The 14,936-nt window shown below is 43.3% G+C and overlaps 1 protein-coding gene across 8 annotated transcripts in view; it reads right to left on the bottom strand.

Moving 5' to 3' along the window:
* Positions 1-464: 464 nt before the first annotated feature.
* cpeb3 (cytoplasmic polyadenylation element binding protein 3) overlaps positions 465-14,936 on the bottom strand; it is a 39,178-nt gene continuing 24,706 nt past the window's right edge. For all 8 annotated transcript variants that reach the window (XM_085428800.1, XM_085428801.1, XM_085428804.1 and 5 more), the window contains 5 exons: positions 14,783-14,872; positions 6,769-6,887; positions 5,575-5,689; positions 4,882-5,063; positions 465-2,679 (listed from right to left, as the gene is read on the bottom strand). In XM_085428800.1, the coding sequence (XP_085284926.1) occupies positions 2,452-2,679; positions 4,882-5,063; positions 5,575-5,689; positions 6,769-6,887; positions 14,783-14,872 (734 nt within the window). In that variant the 3' untranslated portion in view covers positions 465-2,451. The remainder of the gene's footprint in view (positions 2,680-4,881; positions 5,064-5,574; positions 5,690-6,768; positions 6,888-14,782; positions 14,873-14,936) is intronic.

The raw sequence follows: 14,936 nt of genomic DNA, 5'->3' as shown, positions 1-14,936 counted from the left end.
GAAGGGGTAACACGCGATAACTCGCAATGATGCAGGATCCCATTCAGATTGTCCACAAAACTGCTAAAACCAGTGTAATGTGGCCCAGCCTCCCAAAAAAAAAAAAAAAAAAAAAAAAAAAAAAAAAAAAAAAAAAAAAAAGCATACCCTCCCCGTCTTCAGCAGTCAATACTTAAAGTTTCTATGCATTGCATCCACCTACCCGCCCATTCCTGTTTAAACTGCACCATAACCTTTTGATAAAAACAAAAATATATATCTATATGTCCACCTTTTTTTTCTTTTTTTAAGCAGGTCCATTACTTCAAGCTTTGCAGGAAAATAAAAATCTGGATAAATGTGGTAATCCCAGTTTGCACATCTGCATGTTCCGGCAACGCTCCTCCTTCCCACCCATCCCTACCCCTTCCCATTTAGCGAGAGCATGTGCAGGGCTCAGTTTATCAAGTGTCCAGTAGCTTCAGTGTTAAGTTTGACTCCTCGCCCCTAAACGCCTCTCTCTTTTTTTTTTTTTCCTCATCCGATCTGCTGCGCCCACGTACCGTCCAGTTTCCTCATCCCGTGTGTCAGGTGGTCTCTGTTAAACAAAGTCGAACACGTGAGCTCTTTGGTTGCACTCTGGGACGTAAACGTGCGCTTTTTCTCAATGGTGGAAAAATAAAAGGATAATTTCAACTCAGTTCTCAGTCTAAGCTCACATTGGTTGCGTCTCCTCGGACCCAGTTAATGTGCATTTAAAAAAAAAAAAGATCGACAGCCGTCCGAGTACACATGTGAGAGACTTCTGTGTGTACTGGTGCAAGAGTGTGTGTGTGTGTGTACGTGTGTGCAAGTAGGTGTGTGTACAAGAGAACATATATACGTGTGCATACACTAGTTATGACATTTCACAGGACTTCTATGTCGGACACTGACGACAGTTAAAGCGAATCACAGTTCTAGGCATACTCAGACCTAACTACGTACTGTATAAAAAATTGCACAATTCTATCAACAATCACTGCAAAAAAGGGAAAAAAGTACTTCACCTATCAGACAGTTTTTTTGTTTTAATGGTAATCCTACATTTTTTTTTTTTGGGATTTGTGATTATTAAGGTTTTGTCTTTATCATATTATCTGGATGCCTGTTTGTGCAGGAACCCTCTGGTTCCTCTGACCAGCTTTTCCCTGTATCTGTCCAGTTTGGTGTGAGTCAAACCTACGTCTGTAGTGTGCTGTGCAAACATGGGCAGAATCGAATAGACGTGATATTGAAAAAGTCTATTGCATGCAGCAACCTGATTGAAATAAACATGCAGTTAGGGGGCGACCCTCCCCATCCCCCCCCCCCGCCCGGTCCCCACACACGCACACACAAGCACACGCACACACACACACAAAAGTTAGCCGTCTCTGCCTGGGGGCGCCCCCTCCCCCTGCCGCGGCTCTCATTTAATTTAGGAGGAAAAAAAAAGAAAACGTAAAAAAACCCACGAGGTGCTTCTCTCTACATCTGCTGTTATTTTACACCCTAGCCTGAATAAAGTTATGGTATCTGTTTATACCATGGATTTAGCAGCAAAGCTATTGCAGCATTACATTTACATAACACTAAAAAATAATGTTATTATCAAAAATAAAGACCTAGAAAGCAAACTGATCTGATTGCGCATATGAGGTATTAATATTTTCAGAGTCAAAATGGAGAGCGAATATAGCCGTGTTATTTTTTCTCTTTTTAACTCCACACTACTGGATAGCTGTTGAATCTTGCTACATCTTATGTCACCTATTTTGCTCCTCAGTATGCATTAATTTCATTTGCCTTTGGTAGTTCTTTTTTCTTCTTAAATCAGGGGCAATATAACTACAGGTTTTGAAAATAAGTGCATGCTCCTTTTACGTAAAATTTAAATTATCTATAGATGTATAGATAGGTACAAAACAAAATATATATATTTATATATATTTATATATGTATATTTTAAATATTTGCATGGTCCCACCTCTGTCTTAGTAAAGGGGAGGGAGGTCCAACAGGACGTACCGCACCACCTAGTCAACAGAACAGGGAACTAAAAGTAGCCAGGGGCCTAACATACCATCCTGTGTGCGTGTGTGTTTGTGTGTGTGTTTAGTAAGATTTTGTGCCAAAGTGCAAATTCTAAGCTCATGGATTTTCGCATTTCAATTCCCCCACAAAGCTTCATCGTCGGGGGGAACACTAGACGATGAGTTCAGAGCTGTGTGCTGTGAAGAAAGTCCCATGTGTTTGATGGTATCACTTCTGCCTTTTTTTTATCATGAGGTGTTTGTGGGATGCAGGGTGGATGGATGGGGCTTTGGGGAGGAGGGTTCCAGCGCTGTCCCAGGCTGCAGGAGGATTTTTTGGGGGCAGGTTGGCGTGGGTTCACTGGGGAGGAGGGGCGGGGGGTTAGGCAGGGCTGGCTCTTGGACTCAACCAACTCCCTCAGCTCCAGCGGAAGGACACGTGTCGAGGGCGGTCGCCCCCTTCCTTCACCAGTGGCTTGTGAAACTCTCGGCCGGCTCGTGAGTGGATGCTGGCCCAGCAGTACTCGCAGTAGTACTGCAGGCAGGTGACGTTGGCACAGAAGAAGGGGGCGAACTTGCCCCCACAGCGTGCCCCCTGGCACTCGTCGCACATCTGGTCGTCCAAGACGTACGGCTTGACCTCCACCTGGCAAAAAAAAAAAAAAAAATCTAAACAAAACCGCATTTTAGGTTATCATATCCAAAAAACACAGATTGAAGTGGCGTACGCTCAGATTCATAAAAAATTCACTTCCTGTTCAAGTAAACAGTCTTTGAAACAAAGGGCTCAGTAATACTGTATTCACGGCGACTGCTGCCATAATCTGTCAGCCTCAACAATGTTTTAAAGAAAAAGAAACCAGCTAATGCAATCGTGTTCACTGTGAATGAGAACAGATATTTTTAGATATGAAATGACAGACAAATCAAGGAAACCTGATAAAACAGATCAGCTGCAGCTGCCTCCCCGTCAACGAGCAACGAGAAACGGAAGCCCGGTTCAGTGAAACTACCATGTCCTCTGGGTGTCATTGCATGATAATCAAAAAATAGGGCTGCTATGAGTCACTGATGGATTTTAAGCAATCAATAAATAACTCCAGGCTACATCCACGATCCTTTCCACAGGTGTGGGGTCAAACAATTGGTACAGATCTACCGTTGCCATTAAACAGTCTGCATCGATTCCCAGTATAAAAGATGGGTGTATCCATCATGGCATCTCCCACTGGTTCATGAAACCACATGAGACTAATGAAAGCTGGATCAGTTAATTAATGTTGTGTTTTATTCAGTGATTCAGTAAAAGTAGTGATTGAGCCCATAAAGTCAGGAAAATGTTTACCAAGGTAACAGAGCAAAGATTCAAGGGCCATTTTAGCATGGACTGCTGTACTATCAGGTCTTTTTGCAACCAAAGAAGGCGCCCTCTACTGGCCATTAAAAATAAAGTATGCGAGCTGCAGGTTTTTTTTCCATTTCCTCCAGTTTTTTGTTGTTGTTGTGTATATATGTGATTTGCACAGTAACTGTGCTAGAATAACAGCTGGTTTTCTCCAGATGTGTTGCCCATTTAAGTCATAGTCCAGAACCCCCGTTCATTGTGATCCGTTTGACAATTTCTAAAATAAAACAGGACAGGTATCCACCCATCCACCAATATAATGAAGCCAGGAGACAAGAAATGAGAGCTCAGTCACCATGGAGACGCCTCAGCATACAAGCAGGCAGAGGTGGATGTTAACCTTGTTATAGTGTGGCCACAAAATGAAAGGTTATCAAATCCTTCAGCAGTGGGAGACTGTGCTTAGCCAAACTCTGCAGCAGCTACAGTGGAATATCCACTGCTGAGAGCAACGAGCTCACGGAAGACAAAAAAGCAAGAAAGCCAGAAAGAAACGGCCAAGCTGCCAGGCCATTAAACACCAATTTCATCTCGGTGGACACAGAGCTGACCAGAGGTAATTAGCTCACATGTGCTATCATCAAGAGCCATTTACAGTTAAGGGAGTCACAGACAATGAAGGCGAGAAGAAGGACGAAGAGAAAATGGCACCAGCTGGCATCCTAGTTTCTCACCACAACTGAACATGAATTTCAAGAATGCGCTCCACTGTCTGTGGTCTGCAGTGAATATAAATCCTTTCAAAACTCTTAATTCTTTCAACTTGAATCCTTTTGTTGCAGCCTAATGCCTAAAACAACAAAACAAATGTAAGATGGACATCTATTTACCGCATAAAAGGAAGAAATTTTGCTAGGTATCTGGTTCAAAGACATGAAAATAAATATTTTGTTGTGTGAATGTTTTTGATGCTGTAAAGTGGTGTTTTCGGCAAACAGTCCAAGTCATAATAAAGACACCATAAACCCCCGACTGAAGATAGATGGTGATAGCTGAGGTGGGTTGGACAGCCCCGCCCTGCAGAGGCTCAGCTTCCTGGCTGACAACCAGTCTCCCTCGGTCACGATCTGTCCCGCTGCAATTGGCCGGCGTGCCTAAAATAACCACCCAGCAGCACAGCTCCAGTGAATATACATGTATAGGGAACTACTATAATTAAACCATCCCTATGTGTCGGGACTCAGCCAAAGGCCATAGTCATTACACATCCAGGCATGGCCTTTCGTTATTGTAGGCTATGTTGGGTAGCTGGCTGAAATCCCTGCTATAATGAAAACTCTGATACATGGAGGACTCAAGCAGAGTTCAGCTCCACAGCTCGCCATAGGAATGACTGTGAAAACCTCACTTGTGGTCGAGACGCTGCTCTCTTTCAGAAGAGGGATCGCTGTGAACGAAGCTCACGAAGCTCACGAAGCTCACGAAGCTCACAAACTCACTCACCCTTTTGTCGATGTCATTGTGCTGCAGCTGAACGAAGCGAGCGCTGATGGCAGCGATGTAGCTCTGCTGATTGGAGAAGGCCACGCGGCCGGCTCCCTTTGGGTATTTGAGCTCTGGGTCCGTGTCGATGCCAGCATAGCAAACACCTCCGTACAGCCTGTCCATGATCATAGCCAGCTCCACTGCGGAGAAAGGAAGGGAAGAGAGGTGGGGGTGGGGAGAGAGATGATTAGTGCCACAAACTCCTCTCGGGAGTTTCTGTGAGTTTGCAAGTTCTGAGTTTAGTTTGTTCTTCAAATTGAAAGCCTTCAGTTACGCTTGAAAAAGCAAAAGAAGTGTCCGACATAAAAATCTGCCCTGCTACACTACGCATCAGAGCAGCAGTCTCAACTCAAACTGCTGGTGTAATTAGCAGGGGGTCACATTGCAGACAAGCCAGCAATGTTTAGCCCAAGAAAAGAAAGACTGAGCCTTCCATTACACCATGAATTCTTAACGTGATGACCACTTGGCCTCCGTCCTGGAAACCCAAGTAGAGGATTGTTTTCTCACAGGAAGAACTTTCATTATAGCCTCCAGCCTCTGAGCTCCATGCCAGCCAATGTTATAAAGGCAATTTAGAGGCTCTGGGAGCTTGCTGGGGGAAAAAAAAGAAAAAAAAAAGATGTCCTCTCATTCATATTTCTGACTTACCTGCACGCAGGGGCCGTGGCACCCCCCCAACAAAGATGGTTTTGCGGGGATCCAGAGGCTGGGAGCCATCCATGACAAAGTCACTGTCGCTCAGGTTCCAGGGACGGATCTGGACCTTTGTGTAAAAGAAAAATGAAATGTTCCCACTTAGAAGTCATTGTGTGGTAAGCTGGTTGTGCATTTGGTTTTAACTAGATAGCAGTGTGGTATCAATCAATTATGTTAACTATACATTAGTTTAATCCAGAGTAAATTAGAAAGATAGTAGCCCACAATCTTCTACAAATCAATGGTCCACAGACATTGTCTGAACAACACACCACACAGTTTATCTCAATACAAGTAAACTATATCTACATATATCTCCATCTCTCTCTCTCATATATATGTAGATGTATAGATGGATAGATGGATAGATATATATCTCTATCTTAATGTTACACAACTTATATGATTTCCATATAGAATGTACACAACTTAATGTTAGAAGCCTTAGAGTCTGTGCTAAAATAAGAAGGTTAACCAGCTAAACTTAAACACATAAACATGCTGGAATTGGCACTGAGAGCCAGACAGCATGCTAATTTTAGCAGTTGGCTCAAAGCACTACTGTTAACCTCACAGGCCACTAGCATGGCACTTGAATTTTTTTTTGGTGATCAACTGGACCCAGCACCAAATTTGGATTCAGGAGACAAACACCCTCTCTACTTTTAAGGTTGTGCTGAAATTTTATAAATATTAAAAAAAAAAGAAAAAAAAAAGAAAAAAGAGGGCTGCATCAGGTGACCCTGAACATTCCCTTAGTTATTTATTCTTTTCACTCTCTGAATTTGAATAAAAGACAGTGTGTCTTTTATTCTGTAAAGGGAGTTTTTCCTTGCCACTGTCACCAAGAGCTTTCTAACAGGGTCTAAGGCATCATTTGATTGTTCAGGCTTTTTGTATATTTTAGAGTCTTTACCTTACAATATAAAGCACCGTTACACACTTGTTCTTGTGATTTGGCACTATATGAATAAAACAGAATCAACTTTTTTTTTTAAGAACCGTGGGCATACTGTCTGGGCAATTTAAATAAGTGAACTCTCATTAATTCAAGAAAACACATGTACCCCAAGAAAATATGGAGGGAAATGTGGTAGCCATGTCAAAGTATGTTGCACCATTTCAAGAACTTTGTCTTAAACTTACTGGTTTGTCTTTGATTGTGGGACTGGATACACACAGGTAGAGTTTTCCATCTTCCTCAATGCAGGCATCAATCAGGGCCTGAACAGAAGATTCTTCCTGGAAAAGCAGGAAGGCATAGCCTAAAAAGGAAAAACAAAAACAGGGATTTTACAGGAAGAGAGAAAAAAAGAGTTTCCACAGAAACTACATTTCCTGTGTTTAATAGTCACAACCTTGTGACCATGACACTTTAAAGTCTGTCTTCAAGGCAAGAATTCATGGATATCAGACTTTATTTTTTAAATACAGTGTCACAATCCCATGACTAAGCCCCACACTGTTTTCCTTTGAACTATTCATAGATTCAGACAAGCAGGGCTCCAAGTGCACAGATGACCTTGCAGCCTGTTCTTCCATACTCATCAGCCTTGCATTCATATACGAGACATTCAGATGTTCCAGGCACCTTGCCGCCTGCACAGCCTCAGATTAAATGGCACGGAGTGCTTCACTCCTAAAGGAACCATGCAAAATTGATCAGCCTAACGCACTGCAGATCTTCCAGAGTCAGGTAGAGAGAGTTTGGTGATGTCTTTGAGAGGCAGAAAGAAAGAATGAGCAATTCAGACAGTCACTCTGTACTACTGAATTATTTAGCACGGAGAGCAGAGACCTCATCCAAGGTCAGAGCTATTAAGCCACTTCAGGCACCCAATTCAATAGGGTACATCCATCACGCGGTGCTACGGGGATAACGAGCAACAAAGATCTGATTTATAGGCTGAGCATCATGAGCGCCATATATTGAGAAAAGACAAAAAAAGAAAACTTTTTTGACAGATGGATAATAAATACAGGATGCATGTCTGAAACTGATAAAGGTAAATATCCAGTGCAGCACATCAGCCAAAAAAAGGCAGGAGATGATGCCACACAGTCACCTCTGAATAACACTAACCTATTATTTATTTCTCTATTTATGCCAGAAAGGACCCGGCAACACCTGTGGCACCCATGAGTCAGAGGATTACGAGCTGCTGTCTGAGGAGTTTGAGTGGGTTTCTACCGGAGGACACTCCGACTCCAGTCACTTCACCTATTGCGTATCTCTAAAGGCCATTTGTTCCAGTGAGAACCCAATTATCTTTGACATCGTATCACCCTAACAAATGCAAAACCCAGTGACACACACTGACATGGACAAATGCACGAGTGGCAATGCGACTTTGATGTTTTAACATTTCTGAGTAGAGTTGCTACAGTTTAGATAAGCAGAAACTGGAGGAGCAAAAAAAAAAAAAAAGGTCTGACTCAGCAGACCCCGTGGTGTGTAGATGCATCTGCGTGCATGTATTAGGGAAGGGGGGATAAAAGCAATACAAGAAAGAAAACTGCCGCCAGTCTCAAAGGTAAGCTGAAAAAAAAAGCAGGTGCGTAAGCAGATGCGGGTTTGTCCTTAGGAGAAAGGGTTTTTGTCCGACTGCGACTGAACGTGAGGCATGTGCCCTGATGCATGTGACGCGTCTCGCCATCGCAGTGATGTGGCACTGCTCTCCCTCTAGCAGTGATGACTACTGCATCTTCCTGACATCGGCATCTACAGCAGCAGAAAACACTGCAGCAGATTTCCATGCAGTGTATGAAGCTTCAGGATTGTGATCTGATGACTCTGAAGAGCGAGAAAACTGCGACTGCGCAGAAAATACTGAAAAGAACCCAAAAGCAGCATTTTTGCAGAAGCCACCAAACACAAAACTGTGTTGGAACTTAAACTGGTCAGTAGATGGGAAGAAAAGTAGTCCTTCCCTGAACGCCACACTCAGGATCTGCAATACAGCATGTCTACCACTTTCATGGTGAAAACCTGAGTGTGTTTAAGAATTCACCTCATACTTTGTAGAGCTACCTTTTGAAGCAGTTAGACTTGCAAGGTTCTCCGGGCACGTCTCTTTCAGTTTAAAACATCTGGCAACTGGGATTTTCGCCGGTTCTCCAAGGTGAAACTGCTCCGGCTCTTTCAAGTCAGATGAGTCGTACTGGTGTAAAGCAGCATCTTCAAGTAATGCCACAGATTCTCAATTGCACTAAAGTTTGAGCTTTACCTTTAAACCACTCCAATGTGGGATTAGAGTTGTGTTTAAGGCCATTGTCCTGCTGATAACAGACACTCTTGGCCTTTCTGGCAGACTGAAACTGAAAAGTTATGCTTTATTGGGGATTTATGAATCAGTGGCTACAACGTAACGTCAGACCCACCTGAAACCCTACGCTATGATCTACAGCTATTTGATGTGCACCTCCCCACACGAGTCTAAATCAGCTCTTAGTTTTGTCTGATCAGCAAACTTTTTTGGAAAATCTGCCACTTACCCTTTCCAACTCCAAATGTTTTTTACATACTGGCAACCTTTCCATATAGATCCACTCCATGAAATGGACAGTTTAATGCTGATCTATGGACCGATACTCCCATCTCCACTGTGGAACTTTGCCACTATATCAGTATTACCTTTCGTATCCACGTTAAATCTCTGAGATATGGGTGAGATATTCTTTCCATGTTCTTTTAATAAAAGAGTCATTTGGCTCCGGTTTATACTACTAATCCACGTGACCTCTGAAGTTAACTTGTTGGCATTGCATCTTATTTAGGGATTTACAAAGTAAATCAGATGAATCCATTAAGATTTATTTGTTCAATTCCAGGTTCATTTCACTTTGAAATTCATCACTAAATGATGGTAGGTGGGGGGGAGAGTTTTCCAAGACACCCCAGATGATTTTTTTTTCATTTCGTCTTCTGACAAATTCTTAAAAATGAGATATGTATTAACAGTATGTCAATTAGATAAATATCAGATTTTGCTAGCACAGCAGCAGTACACAACATTAAGTCTCTGTATGCATCTAAGCTTTATGCAAATAACCCCAGGGGACCTCACTAATTAAAGGGTTTTAGCTGTTGGTTTTGCAGGCTAATAAGCTCAGCGGGGCTATGATGTGTTCCCCAACAACAAACTGTACCACTGTGAGCAAAACAATAATATCCACAATGCAAAACTAATTAAAATCAGCTGCTTGAAGCGACCAACTAATCTCTGTCTTTTTTGTAACTGGTCCTTACAGAGCTAACCCCCGTCCGCACCACACACAGGAAATGCACAATCAGACATGACATAAAGAGGATTTTTGTGCATCACCATCTTCCTGCACGTGCCTCATCATCACCCGACATAAGACCCCCTGTCTCTGGGTTGCAGGCTTACATAAAGAGGGTTTGTCATTGGGAGAAATCATGTGGTTTAATGCTGACATTCCCCCTCGGAAGAGAGAGAAAAAAAAGGCAACTGCAGTCGTGCACAAGAGGGGGGGAGGCATGAAAAGGCAGAGCTAGCCAGCAGCTCATACAGTCTGAAGGAGGGAACAACGTGTTCCATGACCCAGGACAGAAGAGAGAGGCGGAGAGGGAGAAGGAGGAGGGGGAGAGGAGCAAGAGAGAGGTTGTTTTTTTTTTTAAAGTGAGAAAAGGTAGGAAGAGAAGGGAGAGAGGGTGCATGAATGGCTGCCTTACAAACGGAGTTTTAAAATAGCAGAGGCGGCTGAGGCGAATGGGAAGCTCCTGCTTTAATGTGCCCGGTTAGGAAGTTGTAGAGTTGATGCAAAAGACCTAAAAGTGATGCAGTCATTTCTATTTGCTACACCCCACTTTGCACTGCAACCAATACGTGAACTCCTGTCACAGCATTACACCTGTCGGAGGGGAAAATCTCTCAGCAAACATCCCGTTAATACAAACAAAAAAAAACTTTATACAGTCCTAAACTAGACTTCCGTGGTTGGACAGCTTCACCAGAATAAGAGCCTCATAATTCTACATGTCACGATCAAAATAATACTTCAGCCAAGGCTGCTTGTTAAAGTGGCCTGCGCAGATTCCTCTGGCCACTCTGTCCCCCTCCAACGCTCAGACATCTGAATGGTGCTGAGGATTTCTCTTTTTCCATCATCCTTGCGCAGTGCAGAGGCTTATGCCGCGGGAGGAGAGCACAGATCTGCATTGGCTCGTGCCTGAGATTTATAGGGCTTTGCTGCTGAGCTCCGAGCACTGTCTAGCGAGCGGGCTGGGGGTGGGTGGGGGGTGAGAATATGTACACCAGCAGTATTTCTTTCCTCCTATAGAGCGCAGTTAACAGACAAACAAAAGGCCCCCTCTTGGACAAACCGATGACTTCACGCAGGACCGAGTCTTTCCAGCAAAGGAGGCCAGCTGATTGACTCATGTGGAGAGAAAGTGTCACGTCAGTGGCAACAGGATGACATTTTGTGGAGTAAAACAAAAGACGTGAGCTGCTAGTTTGACCTTTTTGGGAGATCAGGTGGGAAGACTGATAACAATTTCATGTCTGCACAGCTAATATGAATACACTAAAGTGCTGAGAAGTAGTTGGAACCTTTAGTAAAGTCACAACAGTCGTTGTTTTCAGCCGTCGATAGAAAACGAATGCCGACATCTCTCTTATTTTTAAAAGAACGGCTCCATAATGACTGCTCTCTGAACTAGTTTCTACTCGATCTGCTTTCGTATCTTTGAATTTGATAGCGTGAGCTTGGACTTTAAGCAGTGCGCCAACATCTTTCCACTGCTACATCAAAGTCATACAGTGCAATCCTATTCTGCCCATTATCTCATCAATTCAAAGTTATGTTGACTTTGCTGAAATCCAATCCGCAATGGCTAGATAAGCTGAGCGAGCGTGGTCACAGTGTGCACCTCTCTGGCTTTAATGGGGACATTTAAATCCAGAGCTTATCATTAATACTCTCACAAACAGTGCTCTTGTGCACATACTTCAAAGACCTGGATGAGATGCAAAGGATAGAAGATACTAAACCTCCATGTATGCTATATGTGCTGTGAGAGAGGAAAGGCTGCGACTCTGACACAAAATGTAACGAGACAGGCCGCTGACAGCAGGAGGAGGAGGAGAAGAATAAGTAGGGAGAGGAGGAGGAGGAGGGCTTGGCTGGATGGATGAAGGGGGACACAAACATCTGCTCTCCTAAAAACAAATACAGGCCCCTGAGGCTCTGAAGCAATTGCAGAGTAGTCGGCGGTAGAGCAGAGGAGCGGCGAAGTGAAGCGTCACTAATCATCTCAATTTGAGGAAGTCACTCACTGGATATAATCCCCACACAAGTGCGAGAAGATAAATCAAGCCCTGAGTATTGGCGTGCCTCTGCAGCACTTCTCTGCTGCCATTATTTCAGCCTTTCAGCATTTAGATAAAGAGGGGGATGTAGATGACATTCAAACAAGTCTGGCACAAGGTAACTACAGGATGCAGAGCAGTATGTTTGCAGTGCTCAGGCTATGCCATGCAAACAACAACCACCTTCCTCCTCCTCCTCCTCCCTGGTCACAGACAGAAATAGCTCCCTAACATTTGACGCTCATTGCCAACAATAGTGATGACAGTGTTTAGGCGACAGGAGAGGGTGTGAGCGGCAGCCCCGCACTGACCAGAGCTTACTGTTCACACCCCCTCCCACAAACATCAAATAGGGATGTTCCATTTAGTTCATAAAAGCAAAATACCAGTATCATATAAAGCTGTAAGAGCTTGCACGCTTAAGGGCATCAGAAACACAAACATCTACCTTTTATCTATTTAAAACTGTTATGTGGAACATCAGGCATGCAGCTAACTCAGTGCACCATTTGCGATGGTTTGGGGTCTTGTGTCTGGCCACCTGATAAATGCAAGTGTAACTGTTAAGGAAGGTATGTCTGTCTTTAAAGAACCAGATACTGCACTATAGTAACCAGTAGGTAAATGTGTCCTCTGGTACTGAGGATAGCATCCTAGAGATCAGTGTATAAATGATCTCCAGAATAAGGTGATAATTGAACAAACTAAAAAGGCCTCTTTAACATACCGTATTTTCTGCACTGTAAGGCGCACTTAAAATCCTTTATGATCAGCGTTGCTGCTTTACCATGTGTAATAATTACGTTTAACATCCAGGCATCCATGAAAACAGAATTTATTAAATTTAACGGAGTTAGAAGTTAGCAGGAAGTTAGCTCGCTAGTTTCCACCTAAACATGATATAGCATGTTCTGACTGAGAGATTTCTGAAAAAATTAAAACATACGGCTCTGCTATCACTCCCAAAATAAATAAAGACAGAAAATTAAACAGCAGTGACGTTTGTAGGGTTACTGAAGTTGGGCTAGCTGGTATAGAGTGATGTGCTACGTGATCGCTAGCGACATAACATAAACAGTGAAGCTAGAGGATGAATGCTAACGTTTTTCGACGCGATAAAAGTTAGCGTGAGGGTTCCCGATGGTTAGGGACAAATGCAATCGCATGGCAGGATGCTGTAAACGGACCAAGCTTCAGTTACGAGAACAACTGAGATAATCCATCCACAATACGAGGTTAGTCATTAATATACTGCAACAACATGGCAATAGAGCAGCTGCAAGAGAATTCAACGTTAATGAATCAATGGTACGGAAGTGGAGGAAGCAAGTTTTGTTTCCCTTAATGCACCTTATAATCCGGTGCGCCTTATCGTCCAAAAAATACGGTGAGTCTTTGAATCCACTGTAACTACAACAATATTCCTTCTCCATAAAAGTGCCATGAGAATAACATGGCAGTCAAAGTAATTTCAAACTCTTTAAGCATTTTGGATCAGATTTGATTCTATACATGCAGTTCGTTTGTTTGTTTTTCTCTGGTGACCAAAGAAACTAAAAATTAAATTAAACTCTAAAATCAAAAACAGAGAGGCCAATAATAGACCCGTTACAGCATAGGAACAAAGAGCACAGCTAGTTCATGTTTGTCCTTACTCCAACCCTCTCCTTGCACCAAGAGAGTATTACCCAGCCCCTAAATTCAGTCTCGGCCACAATATGAGTCATCCCTGAACCAAAACGCTTTCATAACTGTAGTCACATACTCCCGGCAGTTAAATGTGAATCAAGGCGGAAAGTGACAGCCATCTTCCATTCGGTCAAGCTTGGAAGGACGTTTAACACGGGGAAAAAGGCAGATGACCTCTTGACGCCAATCCCACATTTGTAAATCATTCGTCGCACAGCGAGATGCACACACACACACATACACAAGTGTGTGTTCTTACTCTCACGCCCGGAGCTATTAGTGCTAAAATCTCTGTCACCAGGCATGTGTCCAAGCTCCCTCTGCCAGTTAATACAGAGAGTGTGATATAAACAGAATATTTTAGCGGTTTCTCTCTGAGTTTTGGGAGTGTGGTTTAAAATTAGAGCAAGAGATGAATTCCCTCTACTTACTGATGAATTCTACACAGATCCCCAGTCCTACATGTCTCCTCCCCTTACATGGCGGCATCCTAAGCTCATTCATTCCCCTAAAAGGATGCTGCATTTTTTCCCCCCGTGGTTTTGGATATTAGTAGACCCAAGCCTATTCAAAATAATCCTCCCAAGCTAAAAAAGAGAGGGGGATGTTGAAAAATGGGAGTGGGGGATAAATTGGCAGAGATTTTTGCAGGTCCTCCAGATGCAGTGTATTACCATCTGCCTATGGAATGTCAGTTATTTCCAGAGCGTCTTTAATAGCTTCCCTAATATGACACACTGTAGCTCCCAGGCCAGAGGGAGTGATGTAGAGGCTTTGAGGAGGGAGGCGCGACTCTGATCCGCTGCCAGAAAATGACACCCGAGAGCCTGTGCAGAAAGGCGAAAAACTTTCACACTCCTCAGGTGCTCACTCGAGCAAACACTTCTGGGGTTAAAACTCTTGGTGGCCAGTTATAGAGTCATTACACGCTGTATGTGTCTCTCTGTGCGATGCCTAAAGGTGGTTGCTAACATAAACAAACACCTCTGAGGTTGCCCAGCAGGATCTGTGGATTCTGCGTAATACGAATCTTTGCAAAACTCCAAAATGGCGATGCACCTGAGGTGATATTTATTGGTCTACACTTTGATGTCTGATGGGAAAATAGAGATTATGGCATGAGAACCTACTATTACCTTTAGGGGGGAAGTAGGATTTGCTCTCAGCTTTGTGGGGCCAGTCTACCACCAGGTGCCCATAGCGACGGAAACTGTTGGTGATTTCATCTGCGAAAATAAAGAAAAGACAAGAAGGAAACATGAAATTGAAAGATTCTCTCATGGTTGTTCA

This window comes from Rhamphochromis longiceps, linkage group LG13 (genome assembly GCF_057381845.1).
Source record: "Rhamphochromis longiceps isolate RC_006_pf linkage group LG13, R_longiceps_female_GT1.1, whole genome shotgun sequence".
NCBI lineage: Eukaryota > Metazoa > Chordata > Actinopteri > Cichliformes > Cichlidae > Rhamphochromis > Rhamphochromis longiceps.
This window is presented reverse-complemented; position numbering and strand designations above follow the sequence as displayed.